Here is a 21,212-nt window from a genome sequence, read left to right on the forward strand (position 1 = left end):
CTCCGTCAAATGCATTTAGACTCTTCCCGGACTCCTCTCGCCGGCGGGAGTCAGCCTGATGCCACATTGTCCGGGTCAGTCCCACCCGTGAACTTGGGTGGATCCTGCCTTCTAAAATCATTCAGTCCCCTGTTCTGGTCTAGGGCTGCTTCTCTCTGACGCCGTGTAGCTCGCGTGCATCCTCAACAGCATGCCTATGTGCATTGTCATTAGTTTGTACGGTCATTGCTTGGACCAACGTGACCACCATCTCAGCAAGTTGGTTAGAGTTCACCATGTTCTGTTTAGTTAAACAAACAGTTAGTACTAATCATAAGATAGCATTTACCATAACTATACAATATGATTAAGTAGAAACTTCAACCAATTCAAAGCGAAAAATCGCTCGGCAGACAATCAATTTTCACTCTTTGCAGAGTCACACAACCTAGCACAGAAGACCTATTCCCCAAAGACTCCCGAAAGACTCGACAAGCTCTGATACCACAATGTAACACCCCGATTTTCGGGTGTCACTTTAGTAACTCAAAAATAAAATAAAGCGGAAAAGCAAGAATATTTTTTTTTGTTTTCTTTTTAAATAAAAAGACTTGTCTAAATGAAGACTCAACCCATTCGCGATTAACAACGAATAATATACAATAAAAGCACAACCCTCGCTGCAACCAAAATTATCGTCACGAGTGTCCTGAAGTGACGGAAGGTAACATCAAGTAGCTAAAAGTATTGCCCAACGGCAACCAAGTGCGACCCATAGTCAGAGCAATAAGTTTTATAAATACAGTCCTCCAAGAAAGTAAGTCAGCCCAAAACGGCCTCCAAAGGACCTCCTACGTCCGACAAACTCCCTGTGATCCTCATGGAAGAGAACCACACAAAAAGCTAATAGTCGGGGACCTACCCTGCCCCAAAATAAGAAATGAAAATCAGAGCTATGACACTAACACCCAACCTTAGTAGGCTCTAAACACCCATACCCTATACTTCCATCATCGACCCTCATCTGGTCATGCACTCAGTCCGAGTCCTCGTCGAAACTTCAGTAATGGTCATTACGCTCCTGGTCCTCCCCGAGTGACGAATCATCACGAACCAGCTGTCGAACGTCTGGCAGCAGGCCGACCGCCCAAACACAGACATACAAACAAAGCCAAGGCGCTAGGGTCAACTTACAGTATACAATAGATATACAACCAACATTTGAAGAATAAGGGGGTATATATATATATATATATATATATATATATATATATATGTTGTATATATACGTATAACTTATGTATTGCCTACCCTAAGGTATATACATAGCATATTTATCAACATCAAATCACAAATGACAATTGGATCTTCAACACTTCAACAAATATAGTTAGGTGCATGGCGTGCCAATCCAATGTCATGCTCAAAAGATGATCCGGATAAAATGTCACCATCTCGATGGATGGGACGAACCAAGCATCTTGCTCCGCTAAAGCATCTCGCTTTTATGAAGCATCTCGCTCCTGTGAAGCAGCACGCTCCTGTGAAGCATCTCGCTCCGATGAAGTCCGATCTGAGATCGTCCTTCGGAAAGCAACACACTTTCCAAGAAATGTATGCATGAATGCAATATGGTTAGCCAAACAACGAAACGTCCTCACCAAGGTATGCGTGTCTAGCTAGAGTACATTGTCTCTACAATACCCTAAGGTAAACAAGGAAGTGCTAGTCGCACTTGGTAACTTTCCTAGTCACTTTGGCTCATCGTCTCGATGGCCAACCAAACTGCTCAACGAGCAAAAGAATGCATCTCGCACTCAGTGACCTTTCAAGTTACCCTGGCTCACCATCTCAATGGCCAAACAACTCATCAACGATTAGAGAGAATGCTGCTTGCATTCTGTGAATTCTCGTCACAACAGCTCATCCTCTTGAAGACTGAACCAAATGCTCAAGGAGCAAGGAGTGTCATCCGCACTCAGTGACTGTCCCAGTCACAACGCTAGGATCGCCGACACTTCCCGTTTTCAAACTTATTTCAGATCCTAAGTCTTTTCCAAGAAATTGTTATTACTATTTGAAGATGTTCTATCTTTGGTTAATGCATTATGAATTTCATTTATGAAGTCAAGTTTCGTTTCTCTTTTGTTCCAAAACTCTATAAGTAAAAAGATCCCAATAAACCCAAGTAATTCCCCGGGAAGGCCTCGATCCTAAAATGACTATGGCTTAGACCTTCGGTCAAAGCCTGCCTAACATTTCCCAAACCTCGTCATTTACATGGCATAACATCACGTTTTCCCCACACTCCGAAATCATATAATCAAGTACAATTCAATAGAGCATATGCAAAACATCATAAACTCAGCAGAAATAATGGCATATAGCTCAGTTCAATAACAATATCAATATAACAATAATTCAGTGCGGAAATCATAAGACGGAAACCAGTAAACGGCCGAAGCCTCTCAGAAAACGGAGACACACGTCTCATATAAATTCACTCGGCCAAAGCCTCTAGAAATCATTTTCCAGTTCAAAGCGATAAACAACATTCAATGCAATCTTCAATATCAAGCAGTATTCAAGTCGAAGTTATCGACGCCTACAATACAAATAGCTAGTAAGTAAGTTTCCCTAACCTCGAGTTGTTCCAGTCTCGCGGTGCAGGTCTCCCTCACAAGCTTGTTCAGTCAACCCCAAAGTTTCCACAATTGAACCTTTGAGCAAACAAAGCAATAATGAATCAAAACAAGTCGATACAGTCGAAACAATCCTAACTAATGTTCGACAAAGCTCAAGAAGCTTCAGAGTACAACATTTAGGCACGAATGGAAGGCTTTCCCTGAATGGATGAGTTTTGACTCGATTCAAGTTTTGTACAAAAACACTTCATTCGCTAAAACGTGCATAACTCGAGCTACCGAACTCGGAATGACACGAAACCGACGCCAAAATTTCGACAATTGAAAGGGCTACACTATAACTCAGGTCATACAGACCCACAAATTATTTTTGGACACAGTACAATAGCAAATAAGTTTCGGCCACTAACAAAATAGGGTTTCCCGAACTTTTTCTTCGATCTAATTTAATTCCTAGGTATTCTTAGGCGATATCTAGGCCAAGGAAACTCTCAGAAAATTTATCGGGTCGAAAACTAACACGGGAATTTTGGTCAGTGTTTTTAGCCTGAAAACTCAAAGTCGGAATTTTGAGAAATAAATTTGATGAGCGTGTTCCTAACGACATTTATAACAACTAATCCTACTGACACTAAGCTCAACCGAGAGTTTTTAATCCAAAGAACGAAGCTTTGGTCAGAAAATGGGTATTTTCACAGAATTGAAGCTCCGCGACGATTCGGCGAGATTCAGCAGAAAACAACTGGATATTCATGCTCTTGGGCATGTAGGAAATAAGTTTAGACACTGAAATCAAGTTATTTGAACACTTTTACAAAAAGCTCAAAACTTTGAGCACAAAAAGACAGAGAAAAGCGACAGAATTTACGATCTGAGGTAAGGAAAAACATCAGTACCTCGAGGCATACGCGTAGCAACGAATAGAGCGACGGTCAGACAAGAATCGGCGAAAAGCTCTCCTCCCTTTCTCTCCTCCTTGGCCACGGGTTTGGTGTGGCAATGGTGAAGAATTTTTGGGTTTTCTCCTATTTATAGGAGATGGAAAACGCGGGAAAAAGAAAATTTCGCGATTCCGATTTTTCCTGTGCATTCCTCTGTGAATTCTAAGATAGGTTCTGGCGACAGAATTCCAGAACTCGAAACAGGTTTCTTGGAATTAAGACAAACGATCCAAAGTCGGTGTAAATCTATTTTACCCGAAAAACTACTTTTTGCAATTGATGTCGGATGAGAAAACTTCTTTCTGAAGAAAGATTAGAAACATCGAAAGAAATGGGTGTACGCTTGTGGAATCTTCGTCTGTAGCTCCAAATAGAAAAAGTCTTCATCGATAGTTTATTTTAAGGTTCTTGAGCTATCAGAGATTCAGTTTCGGCAAACTTCCGAGAATTGGAATCGGACGTTCGTACATTCCAGGGTTTCGTGTCGAAACACTTGTCATGGAAAGGAATAAGAGAAATTATTATATTTCTCTGAAGATTTTTGGAATTAGTTCCTATAGGGCTTTAAGAGTACATTAGTCGTTTACTAACGCTCTTGCCCTAGGCGTAAGCGAATAAGACTCGTGTTATAACTTATATCGACTTTAATACTATTCTTAGTCTTTTCCTGAACTTTCTCCTTCATAAATTTATTCCATTCAGTAAACACTTGTTCAGGTTTCCTTCAAGATACATCGAAACCTAATCGTGGATAGGAATTTAATTAATTAATTCTATAACTGAAATTTTGGGTCTCACAATACTACCCTCCAAAAAGAAAGTTTCGTCCTCGAAACTTAGGGTTCATTGAAGAGTCCTGGATACTGTTCCTTGATCTTCTCTTCTAACTCCCATGTAGCACTGCTCGTGTCTTTGTTCCAATTAACTTTCACTAAAGCAATCTTCTTTCCCCTCGATTGTTTCACTCTTCTAATCCCACTGCTAACTAGTGGCATCTCAAAAGACATATCATCTTTTAGCTCTATGTTGTCCGGGTCGACCACTTGTGCCGGGTCTCCGTTTGAAATAATACTAGTTGGCACTTCGTGCAGTCGCACAATCTTAACCACTTGCTTCTTTACTTTCGTTCGTCCGAAATTCTTCATAAACTCTGTACATCTCTGCCATTTCAAAGTGAATGTTCAACCTGTCCTCCTGATCTGCACTCATGATCCAAAACTCAACTCGATCGCTTGATAACTCCTAGACGAACTATTCCCTTGGAATCTACTAGTCCATTAACGTCACTTCCAACTTCGTAACTATCCTCATTCGCAACATGAAATCAATCTTCTACTTAGTCACCATTCAAATTAAAACTCGACTTGGGCCTTAGTACTATGTGCATCACTAGACTCATTCCCTTTAACGTCAATTCATCAACAACTCATAAGCTAATCATTCTCTTAATATCTAACAATCATTATTTACATCTCTTTCCTCAAAAATTTCCTCACTCAAACCGATTAACACTTACCGAAATCCCTAACCTTCGCACAAATCGAAACTCATCCCCTAGAAGATCAAATCAGAACTATACCTCCATGGACTTAACTAGTCATTTTATCATCCGATCCTCCAACCTTCCGAGATTTAACTGTCATCGTAACTGCTAACACCACTAAATCTCTTAAGCGTGCATGAATCTCAGCTCACTAGGTCAACCTTAGCCCTAGGATTCTCATTCAACTTAGTAAAATTCACTTGTTAACCCTAGTATTCATCATCAAAATCCATAACAAAGTTCCATTCACTCTTAGACTCTAAGCAACTTGTCCAAATATGAAAACCTCAAGTATTCATCTTAATACTAACACTTTCCTTTCTGTAACTTTATCATGATCTTGTCAATCAACTTCTTAATCTCTCAATCAAATTCTGACAAACTTCGAGTCCTACGCACTTTAGACAAGAATTCATAGACTTAAAACCTAAACCTTCACCAAGTTTGAACCTCTAATGGCCTTTAATTCTTCAATACTTCTTAAATGAATATCAATTTCTTAAAACTATAACTCCTTCGCAAGAAAACTAATACTTAACGCGAACTTTTCCTTCCAAACTCGACTAATCTTCGATCAAATCAAGTTAATCTTACCAACCCTTCTATCAAAGTTCATATCAGTAAAATGGCTTTACATATTGTAATATTGATAGCCAAAATAAGCTTGTGCATAAGAGAGGGAAATCTTCAAGTGAGAAATTTTGGTGATGCCCAAAAACTTATGATGTCACTAATTGACCTTTACAGGTTAATTTGTAAAGGGGGAAAAAAGGTGAGGTATGAGAGTAATATATTTTTATTGGCCACTCTTGTAGCATTGAGAGAGTACAACTGACTCAACTTTGACTATAAAATGTAAATCTGTTGTAACTATTATTCATTATACGCGATTGAAGTAAATTTGCAGCGAAAGCAAAAGCTTTAGTATTTGTTTTTTCTTCATAGTCATAAAGCTTTAGTATATGGTTCCATATTGCATGTATTAATTTTCTTCATCCCAAAGGTCCTCAACGAACTTTGCTGGTCCATACTTCAACGAAAGGTGCTGCTTGACTTGATTAATTTTTTCATAGTCATCTTTTGTAAGTGACCAATCAAATATTTCCAGATTTTGCTTCATTCTTTCTTTGTTGTAGCTCTTAACTGCCATAGTTACGCCTTCCTCATGCAACCATCTTAGACATACCTATTGCACCAGAAAGTATTATGTTAGCTAAATATGGTGACAAAAACATTCGTGAATCATAATTTAAAAAGAAATGGATATACTTAATTTATATAGACTCCAATACTTAAATTTTGTTTTATTAATTAATCACAAGTCCACAAGGTATATCATGTGTAGGGTAGTGTTTGTTTTTTGGTTCAAAGAATAACATGGTTGTGTTAATCATCTATGTAGAAATCGCATTGTTTTAAAATATTATGAATATCTAAATGGTAGACGTGTAGTGTGTTTCATTTACTGTGGAAAATCTCATGATCCCTTTTTGGAGAAGTTAGAAAAGTATGTTTGGTTCCGCAATAAAAAACCTAATAATTTCTTATGTGTCATCACTAACTCAAATATGGTCGTACTAATTCAAATTGCTAAACTATATCTCTATATGATTATTAGAATTTTTTCTTCTATTTTATTATTTTATATGTTCCTAAGCATGTTTGCTTTGACCAAAATGGGAATAAAAACTCACTTAGATTAAGATTAAAAAGTATAAGTTTATAAAAAACGAAATATAAGTTAAACTTTTTCATGTGAAAGAAAGTTATAATGGATACCTGAGCAAAAGATTTTCCATGAGCATTTGCAATTTCCTTGAGCAATTCATTGTCCATAACATCATTGGTACCCCAAACGGTACCTTTGGCTCCCAAAGGAGAGTAGGCAGTTATGAATATTCCTTTTGCTTGGCAGTAGTCTTTTAACTTCTTTTGCTGCCAAGTAGGATTCATCCTAATCTGTTTTTGATTTGATGGTGTAATATCATATATCCAGCAATTGAAAGTTTAATCATGACTAAAGAAAAGTAGAGAGATATCCATTATGAGGTTGTGAGCTTACTTGGTTGACAGCAGGAGGAATATTGGCAAATGAGAGCAAATTTTCAAGTTTTTTGCAACTGAAGTTGCTGACTCCAATGCCTTTTGTAAGCCCCAGTTGTTGGCATTCCTCCATTTTTGTCCACACACCCTTCAAGTCAAATGGGGCCATGGCCTCTTCATCATAAGGCATGTCCCAATTTCCAGGCTTCAAAGCAATGGGCCAGTGGGCCAGTGGATCAAATAAAGATCTACATATTCTAATTTCAGTGACCTGTTTGACAAAAAATAAAACAACTCAATGACCTGCATTAGCTTTAGCCACAAAAATATGTACTTTAGCAACTAAAAAAGTTATGTTTACTTAAAGAGTTAAAGTAAACTAAATTAGTTTTTTTTCCCAATATAGTTATCATTGTGAAATTATACGCATCTAGATAGAACTACACTTACGATTTTTTCATACACAGGACTTATTAGATAGATATTACTTAAAGGGAATGTTGGGGGGAGCGTATGTCCTTCCCTTGTTCCGAAGCTCAAAATTCCACCAAAATCCTAAATTTAGAGGAACTCCACAAACTAATTAAAGGAGTGTATTGGAGGAGTTTTTCAACAATTCTCTAAACTCTTTCTTCCTTATTAAAAAAACTCCCAAAGTCAAACAATGTGAAAATTTACCATAAGTCTCTTATTTCTCCTCCCTCTCCTTAAAAATCAAAGTTGCAATCACACCCTAAGAAAAATTAAGTATCTATCATTTAAAATATTAATCAATTGATCAATTTTTGGTGAAAATTATTCAATTACAAAATTTTAAACCCTATACCCAAACAGAGTAATTTTTAGAGTTGTCAATGCAAGACAGCCCGACCCGTATGTCCTTCCCTTGTTTGGAAGCTCAAAATTTCACCAAAATCCTCAATTTAGGGGAACTACACAAACTAATTGCATGAGTGTATTGGAGAAGTTTTTAAACAATTCTTTAAACTCATACTCCCTTATTTAAAAACTTTCAAAGTCAAACAATGTGAAAAATTGTCATAAGTCTCTCATTTCTCTTCCATCTCCTTAAAAATCAAACTTGCAAACACACCCTAAGAAACATTAAGTATCTATCATTTAAAATATCAATCAATTAACCAATCTTTGTTGAAAATTATTCAAATACAAAATTTTAAATCATGTACCCAAACAAGATAATTTTTAGCGTTATCAATACAAAACAGTCTGACCCATATGGGTTGGCTCATTGCAGATTGAGCTAGTCGTGCTCGTATTTAAATAAGTAAGAAATTGATCAACTAAACTCAACCTATCATGGGTTGGCTCATTGTTTTTGGGTGTAAAAAACTAGAATATGAAGAAATGAATCAAAAGTGAAAATGTTATGAAAATCTACTTATGATTTATTTAGTCCGGTGAAAAATAACTAAAATATTAATGTTATAGCACAGATCAACTGTTTAAAGTAAAAACAAAATATTCAAATCCAACATAATTTAATAATAATACTAACGCATTGCATCATTTTTCTTACGAGCCGGATTAGACTGGGATGACTGGTGGGTTAGAAACCCAAATTGAAAGCTCTAATTTTGAAGAACAACAATACTCAGTTCATATATAAAGGAAAATTCAGAGAAGATATCTAATGATCATAATTTAAATTGACAATAGTTGTCCTTACTGAATTGTTTTCTTCAAAGCAGGAAGAACAAGATCAGGATGATTATCAGAGCACCAGAGCTTGGAAGTGACAAAGAGTTCATCTCTAGATCCAACGAGACCAAGTTTTAATGCTTCAGCTATGGCTTCTCCTAGTGCCTCCTCTGACCCATAAATCGAAGCTGTGTCAAAGTGCCTGTAACCGAGCTTAATGGCATCTAGCACTGCCACCTTGGTGGTGTCATCGCCGGGAACGGAGCCTAATATGGTAGCAGTTCCGAATCCAATCACTGGTAAGTTTCGGTTGTTGGAGAGCACCACATTTGGAACGATTAGTGATGAAGACATGTTTTGGTGTCGCACGACAACTCGTAAGGTTGTGAGTATCAAATGGATTATAGTGCATCATACCACCAGCATCTTTTGACTCTTCTTATAGTTATCATCAGCCAAATTACTTTATGACCACGTAATTTAAATATTTATTTATCATAATCAGCGTATTTAATACATTAATTATTTTCTATTTTTATAATATTTTAAATATTAAATAATTTCATAATTTTAAAAATAATTAATGTAAATTAATATTGCATTTTATAGTTATTAATGAAATTAGAATAGTTAAAAAAATCAATTTTGACTTTATTCAAAAATAATTATTGTATTAATTTGACATTTAATGGTTTTAAATGACATCAAAATAATTAATAAAAGCCAATTGTTAAGATGTACACAATGACTTGATACATTCATTAAATAAATGAACCTAAAAAGTATTTTTTGCTTATATATGTGACCGGAGGGTTTATGGTGACAAAGTCTTTTTTTTATGATTAGAGCATCTCCAATGCTAGGTTTTTAATTATTAATTTTTAGCACTATTCATGTAGGCTCATACTGTCACATGTGCTTAAGCAACTCTTTGCAGATTTTGCTTCAACCATGAGTTCTTAATTAGTTCTTAGTTCTTAGCACTATTCATTTGACCCCACAATACCATTATATTAGTAATATTTTTTATTTTCATATAATTTTGATTTAAATTTAAATGCTAATTCAATACTTTAAATTAAATCAGTTGATGAATGAGAGAGAGAAGAATAATTTTTTATATTAAGAACTCAAAAAGTAAAACTTCTTATCTCTTATTTTTAAAAACTAAGAACTTCACGTTAGCCTTCTCCAATGGTTAAGAACTCATTTCTTAGTTCTTAATTCAGAAATAAGAACTAAGAACTTGCATTGGAGAAGTCTTATAGTTATTTTTTATAGAACAAAATAAAAAAAAATTGAATGTAATATCTTACGTTTAAAATGATATTAAATATGCCAACAAAATTGATATCAAATAGTTTTAAATTATTGATTTGGAAATTAACTAAAACAAATTGTATTTTATGTTTTCGTATAAACATCTAGAAGATTAAATGGGCCTAGCGTTTCTATCTCTTTCCTAATGGGCCAGTTGGGCCTCTGGGAGCAGGCCCAAGTCTTCAGTCCACTCGTCGCCCTAAGCCGTCGCTCCTGGGCGAGGGACCCTGGGGGCTTGCTCAGTGTATTAGGGACGACTTGTGATGAAGACATGTTTTGGTGTCACACTGCAACTAAATATTAGAATATTGCATATGATACCTTCCCTTCTGTTTGACCTCTTTTTTTTGGTTATATATAAACTAAAGTGATTTCAATGATTACATTTTTTTAAGATATAGGATGAGGGCATGGCGCCTCAATGGGAGAGTTGTCGGGAGGGAATTAACGGAGGTTCAAACCTGCGCAGTGGCGAATCCAGAACCTTGGGGTTAGGGGGTTCAAATTTTTCAAATGAACACATCGGTAAAAATATAATTAAAAACAACTTTAATATGTTTATACATCAGAAACTCTACAAGCCAAAATTGTGCAGATATGTGAGTTTTTTTGTGTAAATAGGTGCAAAACTTAGTCTACTAGTATAATTTAAAATTTTCAAGGGGTTCAAAAACAATTATAAAGGAAATTAATTTCAATTTTTTTTTGTTCAGGGGAACCCCTCACTTCTAAGTACATTCTCCCCTGAACCTGCGACATGTTAGGTATGAGACTCTGTCATATTCTTTTAGACTAACCTCTTAGAAGACCATGTACCCGTGGCTAGGCTGCATTCTAGTATACTTGGAAAATGTGATAGAAACGAATAATATTTATCAGATAATCAAAGCTATAATGATGTGACGAAAGTTATTTAAGGAGTTTAAGTCCAAATAAAATTAACTATTAGGAGTTCATTTTCCTTGCTTATCCAAAAAAAATTAATTAGGAGTTCATTTATCAAGAAATGAGGAGCTAGAAACCAACACGATTGAGTTCGAGAAAGAAGAAGGGTGTTGAAGGGAGAAAAATGGTGAGGAGTTTGTGAGGAAGATGATGGAGAATGATGAGGAAGAGATCGATGGTGAGACTTGAGAGGGTTGGGGAGAAGGTTGAATGTGTGAGACTCGGATTTTTAAAGCTTAGAATAAATTAATTAATTTCTTATTCACAATTAGGATTTAATACAACGTGAAAGGAATTTACATAAGTGGTTGCTGTTTAAAAATAATTTAATGAAGAAGAAAATTCATGGATTAATTAATTCTATCCCTGTAGTCAATTTAGTCGATAACTTGACTCATTTACATGACTGTCTTAGAACGAGAGCGTTTATATAGAGCCAAAGTACTCTTATAACACTGTAGAAATTAAGTCATAAGAATTATGGAGATATACAGAATTGCTCGTATACCTTCCTACGATAAGCAGATTAATACGAAACCCTGGAATTTACGAACACTCATTTCCGATACCGGGAGGTTTGCCGAAACTGAATCCCTGGTTTTTCTAGAGCTATTAAATTAACCTACGATGAAGACTTTTCCTGTTCGGAGCTTCAAATAAAGATTTCATCCGCGTACGCCCACTCTAATCGACGTTCCAAATCTTTCTTCAGAAGGAAGTTTCTGCATCCGAGGTCAAAACCATAAAGTGCATTTTAAGCCGGTAAACATTAAAAACAAGCCTCGAAAACCAAAAATCATACTGATATTTCTTTGAAGAATTAGAAGATTCAGCGGGAAGAATATCGTGTCTAAAATACGTTGGAATCAGTAGGAAAAATCGGAATCGCGATATAATCATTTTCTCACGTTTTCAATTTCCTATAAATAGGACTTCAAAAACTCAAAAAAAAAATCACACCATCCTTTTCATTTTCTTTGTTGGCCGTGGGTGAGCTTGAGGGAGAAAGGAGGAAGAGTTTTTTTTTTGCGGTTCTTGCCTGATCGTTGCTCTGTTCGTTGCTACGTGTAGGCCTCGAGGTACTGATGTTATTTCTTTCTTCTGATCTTAAATTCCGTCGCTTTTTGCTATGTCTTTCTGTGCTCCAAGTTTTGAGCTTTTTGTAAAACTGTCCAAATAGGTTGATTTTAGTGTCTAAATATAGTCTCTTCGTACCCAAGAACAAGAATACGTCATTATTATCGCCAAATTCCAGCCGGTTTGTCCTAGATCTCTATAACTGTGAAAATGACCCATTTCTTCTAAAGTTTCTGTTTTTATCATCTAAAACTTGCGACTGAGCTTAGCCTCAGTAGGATTAGTTGTTCTAAATAATTTTAGGAACGTACCCATCTAATTTATTTTCAGAAATTCCAACTTTGAGTTTTCGAGCTAAAAACACTGACCAAAATACCCCTGTTAGTTTTCGACCCGATAATTTTTCTGAGAGTTTCTCTGGCCTAGATATTGCCTAAGAATACCTAGGAATTAATTTAGATCGAAGAAAAAGTTTGGGAAAACCCTGTTTCTAGCACTGGCCGAAACTTGTAGTAATTGGACTGTGTCCAAAAATAATTTTTTGGTCTGTATGGCCTGAGCTATAGCGAAGCTCTCTCCGTTGTCAAAATTTTGGCTTTGGTTTCGTGTCATTCCGAGTTCTGTAGCTTGAGTAATGCGCATTTTAGCAAACAAAGGTTCTGTCGTCTATTCGTGCTTAAATATTGTATTCTGAAGCTTCTTAAGTTTTGTCTAACGCTAGTTAGTATTGTTTTGACCGAATTGACTTGTTTTGATTGATTTTCACTTCATTTGCTCAAAGATTCGTTAGGAGGAACACTTGGAGCAGGAAAAGAGGATTGTGAAGGAGCCTTGCTTGAACACACTGGACGAGTTCGAGGTGAGGACAACTTACTTACTAGCTATTTTTGTGTGTAGGCGTCGATAAATTCGACTTGAATATATTGTGATAGTGAGTGGTAACTCACCGTTATTAGCTAATGACCTAGAGTCGACTTGTTCGACTTATTTGTTAAATTCTGCACAAATATTGCATGAACTGTTCTGAAAAATGTTTTCTGGAGGCTTCGGCCGAGTGAACTGATTGAGACGTGTGTCTCTGTTTTCCGGGCTTCGGCCGACATGGGAGATTAGGATTTATCGCATTGATATGTTGATAATTGACTCGCATGCTTAATTGTTAAATGGTTAACTATAGGCTATGTGATTATTTGTTCACATGATATTTGAATTACATATGAGATTACTTGTTCACATGATATTTGGATTATATTGTGTCTTTCTATTACGCACTTGAATTGCTGACTATATTGAATATACCGTGCAATTGTGCGAATGAGTGAGGAACGTCAAGATAGTGGATAACGGGTAGTTATGCCAGACTCCTAACGAGTTTTTGGATAAAGTTTGATGGGACGGACCGAGGTTCGTACCCTATTATTGTTTTATGGATCGAGACCTTCTCAAAGGAAAATTGAGTTTGAAAATGATATTGGAAAAAACCCCATTTGAATTCACGTAAGAACTTGGGTTGTTCTGTCTAAGGCAAGAAGGGCTTTTAATGGGGCATTGTGCCCGGCCAGCTTACCTGGGAACTTCTCGGGCCATTACTTGGGTGATGATGGACCTTTTGTTTTGAGACCTTCTCCAGGGAATCATTGGAATTATGGGATCTTTGAAACTAATAGGATTAGAGACGAAACTTAAACAATTTCATAATGAACCTCCATAATGTATTAAACAACCTCAAAACCCTTAATATAATGATAAAAGACTTAGACGAAAATTTAGGGCTTGAACATTAAGTTTTGTAAATGAGAAGTGTCGTCGGATCCAGGTTTCTGGGGAAACCATTGTGCGTTGGCACTTTGCTCGATGATCAAGTTTTATTGGTTGGCCAATCCAAGGGATAAGCCGGGGAACTAGTCAGTTCTGAGTATGTTGATACTCTTTTGCTTGTTGAGCAGTTTGTTTGGCCATCGAGATGGTGAGTCATGGTAAGTTGAAAGGTCACTGAGTGCGAGCTGCCTTCTTTTGCTCGTTGAGCAGTTTGGTTGGCCATCGAGACGGTGAGCCCAAGTGACTAGGAAAGTTACCAAATGTGATTAGCACTTCTTTGTTTACCTTAGGGTATTGTAGAGACAATGTACTCTAGCTAGACACGCGTACCTTGGTGAGGACGATTCGTTGTTTGGCTAACCATATTGCATTCATTCATACATTTGTTGGGGAGCGTGCAGCTTTCCGAAGGACGATATCAGATCGGACTTCATTGAAGCGAGATGCTTCACAGGAGCGAGATGCTTCATAAAAGCGAGATGCTTTACAGAAGCGAGATGCTTCATAAGAGCGAGATGCTTTAGTGGAGCGAGATGCTTGGCTTGTCCCATCCATCGAGATGGTGACATTTTATCCGGATCATCTTTTGAGCATGACATAGCATTGGCACACCATGCACTTAACTATATTTGTTGATATATTGCTTATCGAGTTTTCGAGATATAACTTATTGAATTGTTGAGATATTGAATATTGAATTGTTATTAGAAATCTGATAACATGTTATGTATATACCTTAGGGTAGACGATACATAACTTATATGTATATATACAACCTATATATATACCCCTTTATTCATCACATGTTGCTTTTATTATCTATTATATTCTGTGAGTTGACCCTCGCGCCTTGGCTTTGTGTGTATGGTTGTGTTTGGGCGGTCGGCCTGCTGCCAGACGTCCAACAGCTGATTCAAGATGGTTCGTCGTTCGGGGAGGATCTTGAGCGCGATGACTACTACTGAGCCTTCGACGTGGACCCGGACTTCATGCATGATCGGATGAGGGTCAATGTTAGGAGTGTAGTATATGGGGGATTGTTTTCATAGTTCTGATTGTCATTTCTCATTTTGGGGCAGGGTAGGTCCCCGACTATTAGCTTTTGTGTGGTTCTCTTCCAGGAGGATCGGGCATAAGAAGTCTTTCGAAGGCCGTTTGGGGCTGACTTATCTTCTTGAAAACTGTATTCATAAACTCATGGCTCTAACCATGAGATGTACTTATTCGCCTGCGGGCACTATCTCCAATTACTTTATGTTTATTATCTTTGAGTTGAGTCTTCATTATGTTAAGTCTTCTATTTGAAAAGAAAACGAAAAAAATATTTACGCATTTTCCGCACTATTGATTTAAAGTCACTAAAGTGGCACCACCGAAATCGGGGTGTTACAGAATGAATGGTGGTGGGGTGAGGAATATTTTTATATTTCTTAAGCTATAAAATCAAATATCTTATGTCCTACATATCTTTCTTTTTTTTTGCGCTTCAGAAAGCTTACATACCCCTTTCATATCAATAAAATGGCTTTACATATTGTAATATTGATAGCCAAAATAAACTGGTGCATAAGAGAGGGAAATCTTCAAGTGAGAAATTTTGGTGATGCCCAAAAACTTATGATGTCACTAATTGACCTTTACAGGTTAATTTGTAAAGGGGGAAAAAAGATGAGGTATGAGAATAATATATTTTTATTGGCCACTATTGTAGCATTGAGAGAGTACAACTGACTCAACTTTGAGTATAAAATGTAAACCTGTTGTAACTATTATTCATTATACGCGATTGAAGTAAATTTGCAGCGAAAGCAAAAGCTTTGGTATTTGTTTTTTCTTCATAGTCATAAAGCTTTAGTATATGGTTCCATATTGCATGTATTAATTTTCTTCATCCCAAAGGTCCTCAACGAACTTTGCTGGACCATACTTCAACGAAAGGTGCTGCTTGACTTGATTAATTTTTTCATAGTCATCTTTTGTAAGTGACCAATCAAATATTTCCAGATTTTGCTTCATTCTTTCTTTGTTGTAGCTCTTAACTGCCATAGTTACGCCTTCCTCATACAACCATCTTAGACATACCTATTACACCAGAAAGTATTATGTTAGCTAAATATGGTGACAAAAACATTCGTGAATCATAATTTAAAAAGAAATGGATATACTTAATTTATATAATTTATATAGACTCCAATACTTAAATTTTGTTTTATTAATTAATCACAAGTCCACAAGGTATATCATGTGTAGGGTAGTGTTTGTTTTTTGGTTCAAAGAATAACATGGTAGTGTTAATCATCTATGTAGAACTCGCATTGTTTAAAAATATTATGAATATCTAAATGGTAGACGTGTAGTGTGTTTGATTTACGGTGGAAAATCTCATGATCACTTTTTGGAGAAGTTAGAAAAGTATGTTTGGTTCCGCAATAAAAAACCTAATAATTTCTTATGTGTCATCACTAACTCTAATATGGTCGTACAAATTCAAATTGCTAAACTATATCTCTATATGATTATTAGAATTTTTTCTTCTATTTTATTATTTTATATGTTCCTAAGCATGTTTGCTTTGACCAAAATGGGAATAAAAACTCACTTAGATTTGTAAGATCAAGTTTTGATCAGTGGTTGCATCTCTATGTTTTGATGATTACAATTAAGGTTTGTGATGATGAACAATTGTGGTACCCTAATGTTTGTCTTTTTAAGTTGTGACAAATAGGTTCTGAATCTGACCCAAGCCTATTCGTTCAGAAGAAGAAGAACCAAGGGTTACTAAAAAGAGAGCTTTAAAGCGTACCATGTTCGTTCAGAACAGTGGCAAACCCTTCAGAAGTTCTGAAGATACAAGTTCTCAAGAGAGTCTAAAGAACCAGAGTCAGAAGTTCTGAAGACCTGATGTTCCAGTGGAACGGTCCAGAAGCAGAAGACTCAAGTTCTGAAGACTGGCAAGAAGTTGGTTCTGAAGACCCAAGCTGTTCTAGCTCTGACGATCAGAAGTTCTGAGGAACTTGTTCAGAAGCAGAAGTTGCAAGTTCTGAAGAATCCAAGCTTCAATGTGACGATGATCAGAAGCTTCACCAACGTTCATCTGAAGCTCTTTGATTACAAGTCAACTGATGAAAGGACAGGTCGCTATCACAGGACAACGACGTACAAGTCTCAGTCTGTCCGCCACCTACCTTGTACAGCCTAGCAGTCTGATATTACAGAATTGCCACTCCAACGGATAAAACCCTAGCAACGGTTACATCACAAGTCTTGGAGTATATAAAGGCTGAAGAAAGAAGAAAGAGACTAAGAAACTTTGCTGAAAACATTCAACACATTCGAGCCAATTCTCTTAGCATTATTTCTTCACTATTCTTAAACATCTAAGTTTACTATCAGCTTATTAGAAGCACTCATTGTAAACCCGAAACCTTTTACATCTTGTTGTAAAGTTCCTTAAGAGACCAAGGTTGGTCGGATCTTAAGTGGACTGAATAAAGGCTGATTCAGTGTTTAGCTAGTCTTAAGAGGATCGGTAGATCAGCTTCTTAAGAGGATACTAGTGAGAAAATCAGTGTACTGTTAGTCACTTAGCAGGTGCAAAGTGCAGTTGTAACACTCATTGATTTTAGTGGATTGCCTTCATCAGAAGAAGGAAGAAATCACCTTCACAGGTGGACTGGATTAGCTTGAGCTTTTATCTCAAGTGAACCAGGATAAAATACTTGCGTGCTTTACTTCCCATCATTCAACACTTAGTTTTTTATCTTTGAGTTTTGAAAAAGCTTAAAAGTATACCCGTGTTTGAAAAACTCTATTCAAACCCCCCCTTTCTAGTGTTTTTCGCACCTTCAAGATTAAGATTAAAAAGTATAAGTTTATAAAAAACGAAATATAAGTTAAACTTTTTCATGTGAAAGAAAGTTATAATGGATACTTGAGCAAAAGATTTTCCATGACCATTTGCAATTTCCTTGAGCAATTCATTGTCCATAACATCATTGGTACCCCAAACGGTACCTTTGGCTCCCAAAGGAGAGTAGGCAGTTATGAATATTCCTTTTGCTTGGCAGTAGTCTTTTAACTTCTTTTGCTGCCAAGTAGGATTCATCCTAATCTGTTTTTTATTTGGTGGTGTAATATCATATATCCAGCAATTGAAAGTTTAATCATGACTAAAGAAAAGTAGAGAGATATCCAATATGAGGTTGTGAGCTTACTTGGTTGACAGCAGGAGGAATATTGGCAAATGAGAGCAAATTTTCAAGTTTTTTGCAACTGAAGTTGCTGACTCCAATGCCTTTTGTAAGCCCCAGTTGTTGGCATTCCTCCATTTTTGTCCACACACCCTTCAAGTCAAATGGGGCCATGGCCTCTTCATCATAAGGCATGTCCCAATTTCCAGGCTTCAAAGCAATGGGCCAGTGGATCAAATAAAGATCTACATATTCTAATTTCAGTGACCTGTTTGACAAAAAATAAAACAACTCAATGACCTGCATTAGCTTTAGCCACAAAAATATGTACTTTAACAAATAAAAAAGTTATGTTTAGTTAAAGAGTTAAAGTAAACTAAATTAGTTTTTTTTTCCAATATAGTTATCATTGTGAAATTATAGGCATCTAGATAGAACTACACTTACGATTTTTTCATACACAGGACTTATTAGATAGATATTACTTAAAGGAAATGTTGGGGGGAGCGTATGCCCTTCCCTTGTTTGGAAGCTCAAAATTCCACCAAAATCCTAAATTTAGAGGAACTCCACAAACTAATTAAAGGAGTGTATTGGAGGAGTTTTTCAACAATTCTCTAAACTCTTTCTTCCTTATTAAAAAAACTCCCAAAGTCAAACAATGTGAAAATTTACCATAAGTCTCTTATTTCTCCTCCCTCTCCTTAAAAATCAAACTTGCAATCACACCCTAAGAAAAATTAAGTATCTATCATTTAAAATATTAATCAATTGATCAATTTTTGGTGAAAATTATTCAAATACAAAATTTTAAATCCTATACCCAAACAGAGTAATTTTTAGAGTTGTCAATGCAAGACAGCCCGACCCGTATGTCCTTCCCTTGTTTGGAAGCTCAAAATTTCACCAAAATCCTCAATTTAGGGGAACTCGACAAACTAATTGCATGAGTGTATTGGAGAAGTTTTTCAACAATTCTTTAAACTCATACTCCCTTATTTAAAAATTTCAAAGTCAAACAATGTGAAAAATTGTCATAAGTCTCTCATTTCTCATCCATCTCCTTAAAATCAAACTTGCAAACACACCCTAAGAAACATTAAGTATCTATCATTTAAAATATCAATCAATTAACCAATCTTTATTGAAAATTATTCAAATACAAAATTTTAAATCATGTACCCAAACAAGATAATTTTTAGCGTTATCAATACAAAACAGTCTGACCCATATGGGTTGGCTCATTGCAGATTGAGCTAGTCGTGCTCGTATTTAAATAAGTAAGAAATTGATCAACTAAACTCAACCTATCATGGGTTGGCTCATTGTTTTTGGGTGTAAGAAACTAGAATATGAAGAAATGAATCAAAAGTGAAAATGTTATGAAAATCTACTTATGATTTATTTAGTCCGGTGAAAAATATCTAAAATATTAATATTATAGCACAGATCAACTGTTTCAAGTAAAAACAAAATATTCAAATCCAACATAATTTAATAATAATACTAACGCATTGCATCATTTTTCTTACGAGCCGGATTAGACTGGGATGACTGGTGGGTTAGAAACCCAAATTGAATGCTCTAATTTTGAAGAACAACAATACTCAGTTCATATATAAAGGAAAATTCAGAGAAGATATCTAATGATCATAATTTAAATTGACAATAGTTGTCCTTACTGAAGTGTTTTCTTCAAAGCAGGAAGAACAAGATCAGGATGATTATCAGAGCACCAGAGCTTGGAAGTGACAAAGAGTTCATCTCTAGATCCAACGAGACCAAGTTTTAATGCTTCAGCTATGGCTTCTCCAAGTCCCTCCTCTGACCCATAAATCGAAGCTGTGTCAAAGTGCCTGTAACCGAGCTTAATGGCATCTAGCACTGCCACCTTGGTGGTGTCATCGCCGGGAGCGGAGCCTAAGATGGTAGCAGTTCTGAATCCAATCACCGGTAAGTTTCGGTTGTTGGAGAGCACCACATTTGGAACGATTAGTGATGAAGACATGTTTTGGTGTCGCACGACAACTCGTAAGGTTGTTAGTATCAAATGGATTATAGTGCATCATACCAGCATCTTTTGACTCTTCTTATAGATATCATCAGCCAAATTACTTTATGACCACGTAATTTAAATATTTATTTATCATAATCAGCGTATTTAATACATTAATTATTTTCTAATTTTATAATATTTTAAATATTAAATAATTTCCTAATTTTAAAAATAATTAATGTAAATTAATATTGCATTTAATAGTTATTAATGAAATTAGAATAGTTAAAAAAAATCAATTTTGACTTTATTCAAAAATAATTATTGTATTAATTTGACATTTAATGGTTTTAAATGACATCAAAATAATTAAAAAAAGCCAATTGTTAAGATGTACACAATGACTAGATACATTCATTAAATAAATGAACCTAAAAAGTATTTTTTGCTTATATATGTGACCGGAGGGTGTATGGTGACAAAGTCTTTTTTTTTATGATTAGAGCATCTCCAAAGCTAGGTTTTTAATTATTAGTTTTTAGCACTATTCATGTAGGCTCATACTGTCACATGTGCTTAAGCAACTCTTTGCAGATTTTGCTTCAACCATGAGTTCTTAATTAGTTCTTAGTTCTTAGCACTATTCATTTGATCCCACGATACCATTATATTAGAATATTTTTTATTTTCATATAATTTTGATTTAAATTTAAATGCTAATTTAATACTTTAAATTAAATCAGTTGATGAATGAGAGAGAAGAATAATTTTTTATATTAAGAACTCAAAAAGTAAAACTTCTTATCTCTTATTTTTAAAAACTAAGAACTTCACGTTAGCCTTCTCCAATGGTTAAGAACTCATTTCTTAGTTCTTAATTCAGAAATAAGAACTTGGAGAAGTCTTATAGTTATTTTTTATAGAACAAAATTAAAAAAAAAATTGAATGTAATATCTTACGTTTAAAATGATATTAAATATGCCAACAAAATTGATATCAAATATTTTTAAATTATTGATTTGGAAATTAACTAAAACAAATTGTTTGTTATGTTT

At 35.6% G+C, this 21,212-nt stretch overlaps 1 protein-coding gene and 1 pseudogene across 1 annotated transcript; both read right to left on the reverse strand.

The window, feature by feature from the left end:
- Window positions 1–5,999: 5,999 nt before the first annotated feature.
- On the reverse strand, window positions 6,000–9,221 carry LOC130723951 (non-functional NADPH-dependent codeinone reductase 2-like; annotated as a pseudogene).
- A 6,480-nt stretch (window positions 9,222–15,701) lies between these two features.
- LOC130723884 (non-functional NADPH-dependent codeinone reductase 2-like) lies at window positions 15,702–20,168 on the reverse strand. Its single transcript, XM_057575030.1, has 4 exons — window positions 19,843–20,168; window positions 18,185–18,428; window positions 17,902–18,081; window positions 15,702–16,052 (listed from the first exon to the last, which is right to left on the reverse strand). The coding sequence occupies exons 1-4, from the start codon at window positions 20,166–20,168 to the stop codon at window positions 15,849–15,851; spliced, it is 954 nt and encodes a 317-aa protein (XP_057431013.1). The 3' UTR covers window positions 15,702–15,848.
- Between the last annotated feature and the right edge of the window lie 1,044 nt (window positions 20,169–21,212).

The sequence above is a fragment of the Lotus japonicus genome, chromosome 6, assembly GCF_012489685.1.
Source record: "Lotus japonicus ecotype B-129 chromosome 6, LjGifu_v1.2".
In the NCBI taxonomy this organism is placed as follows: domain Eukaryota; kingdom Viridiplantae; phylum Streptophyta; class Magnoliopsida; order Fabales; family Fabaceae; genus Lotus; species Lotus japonicus.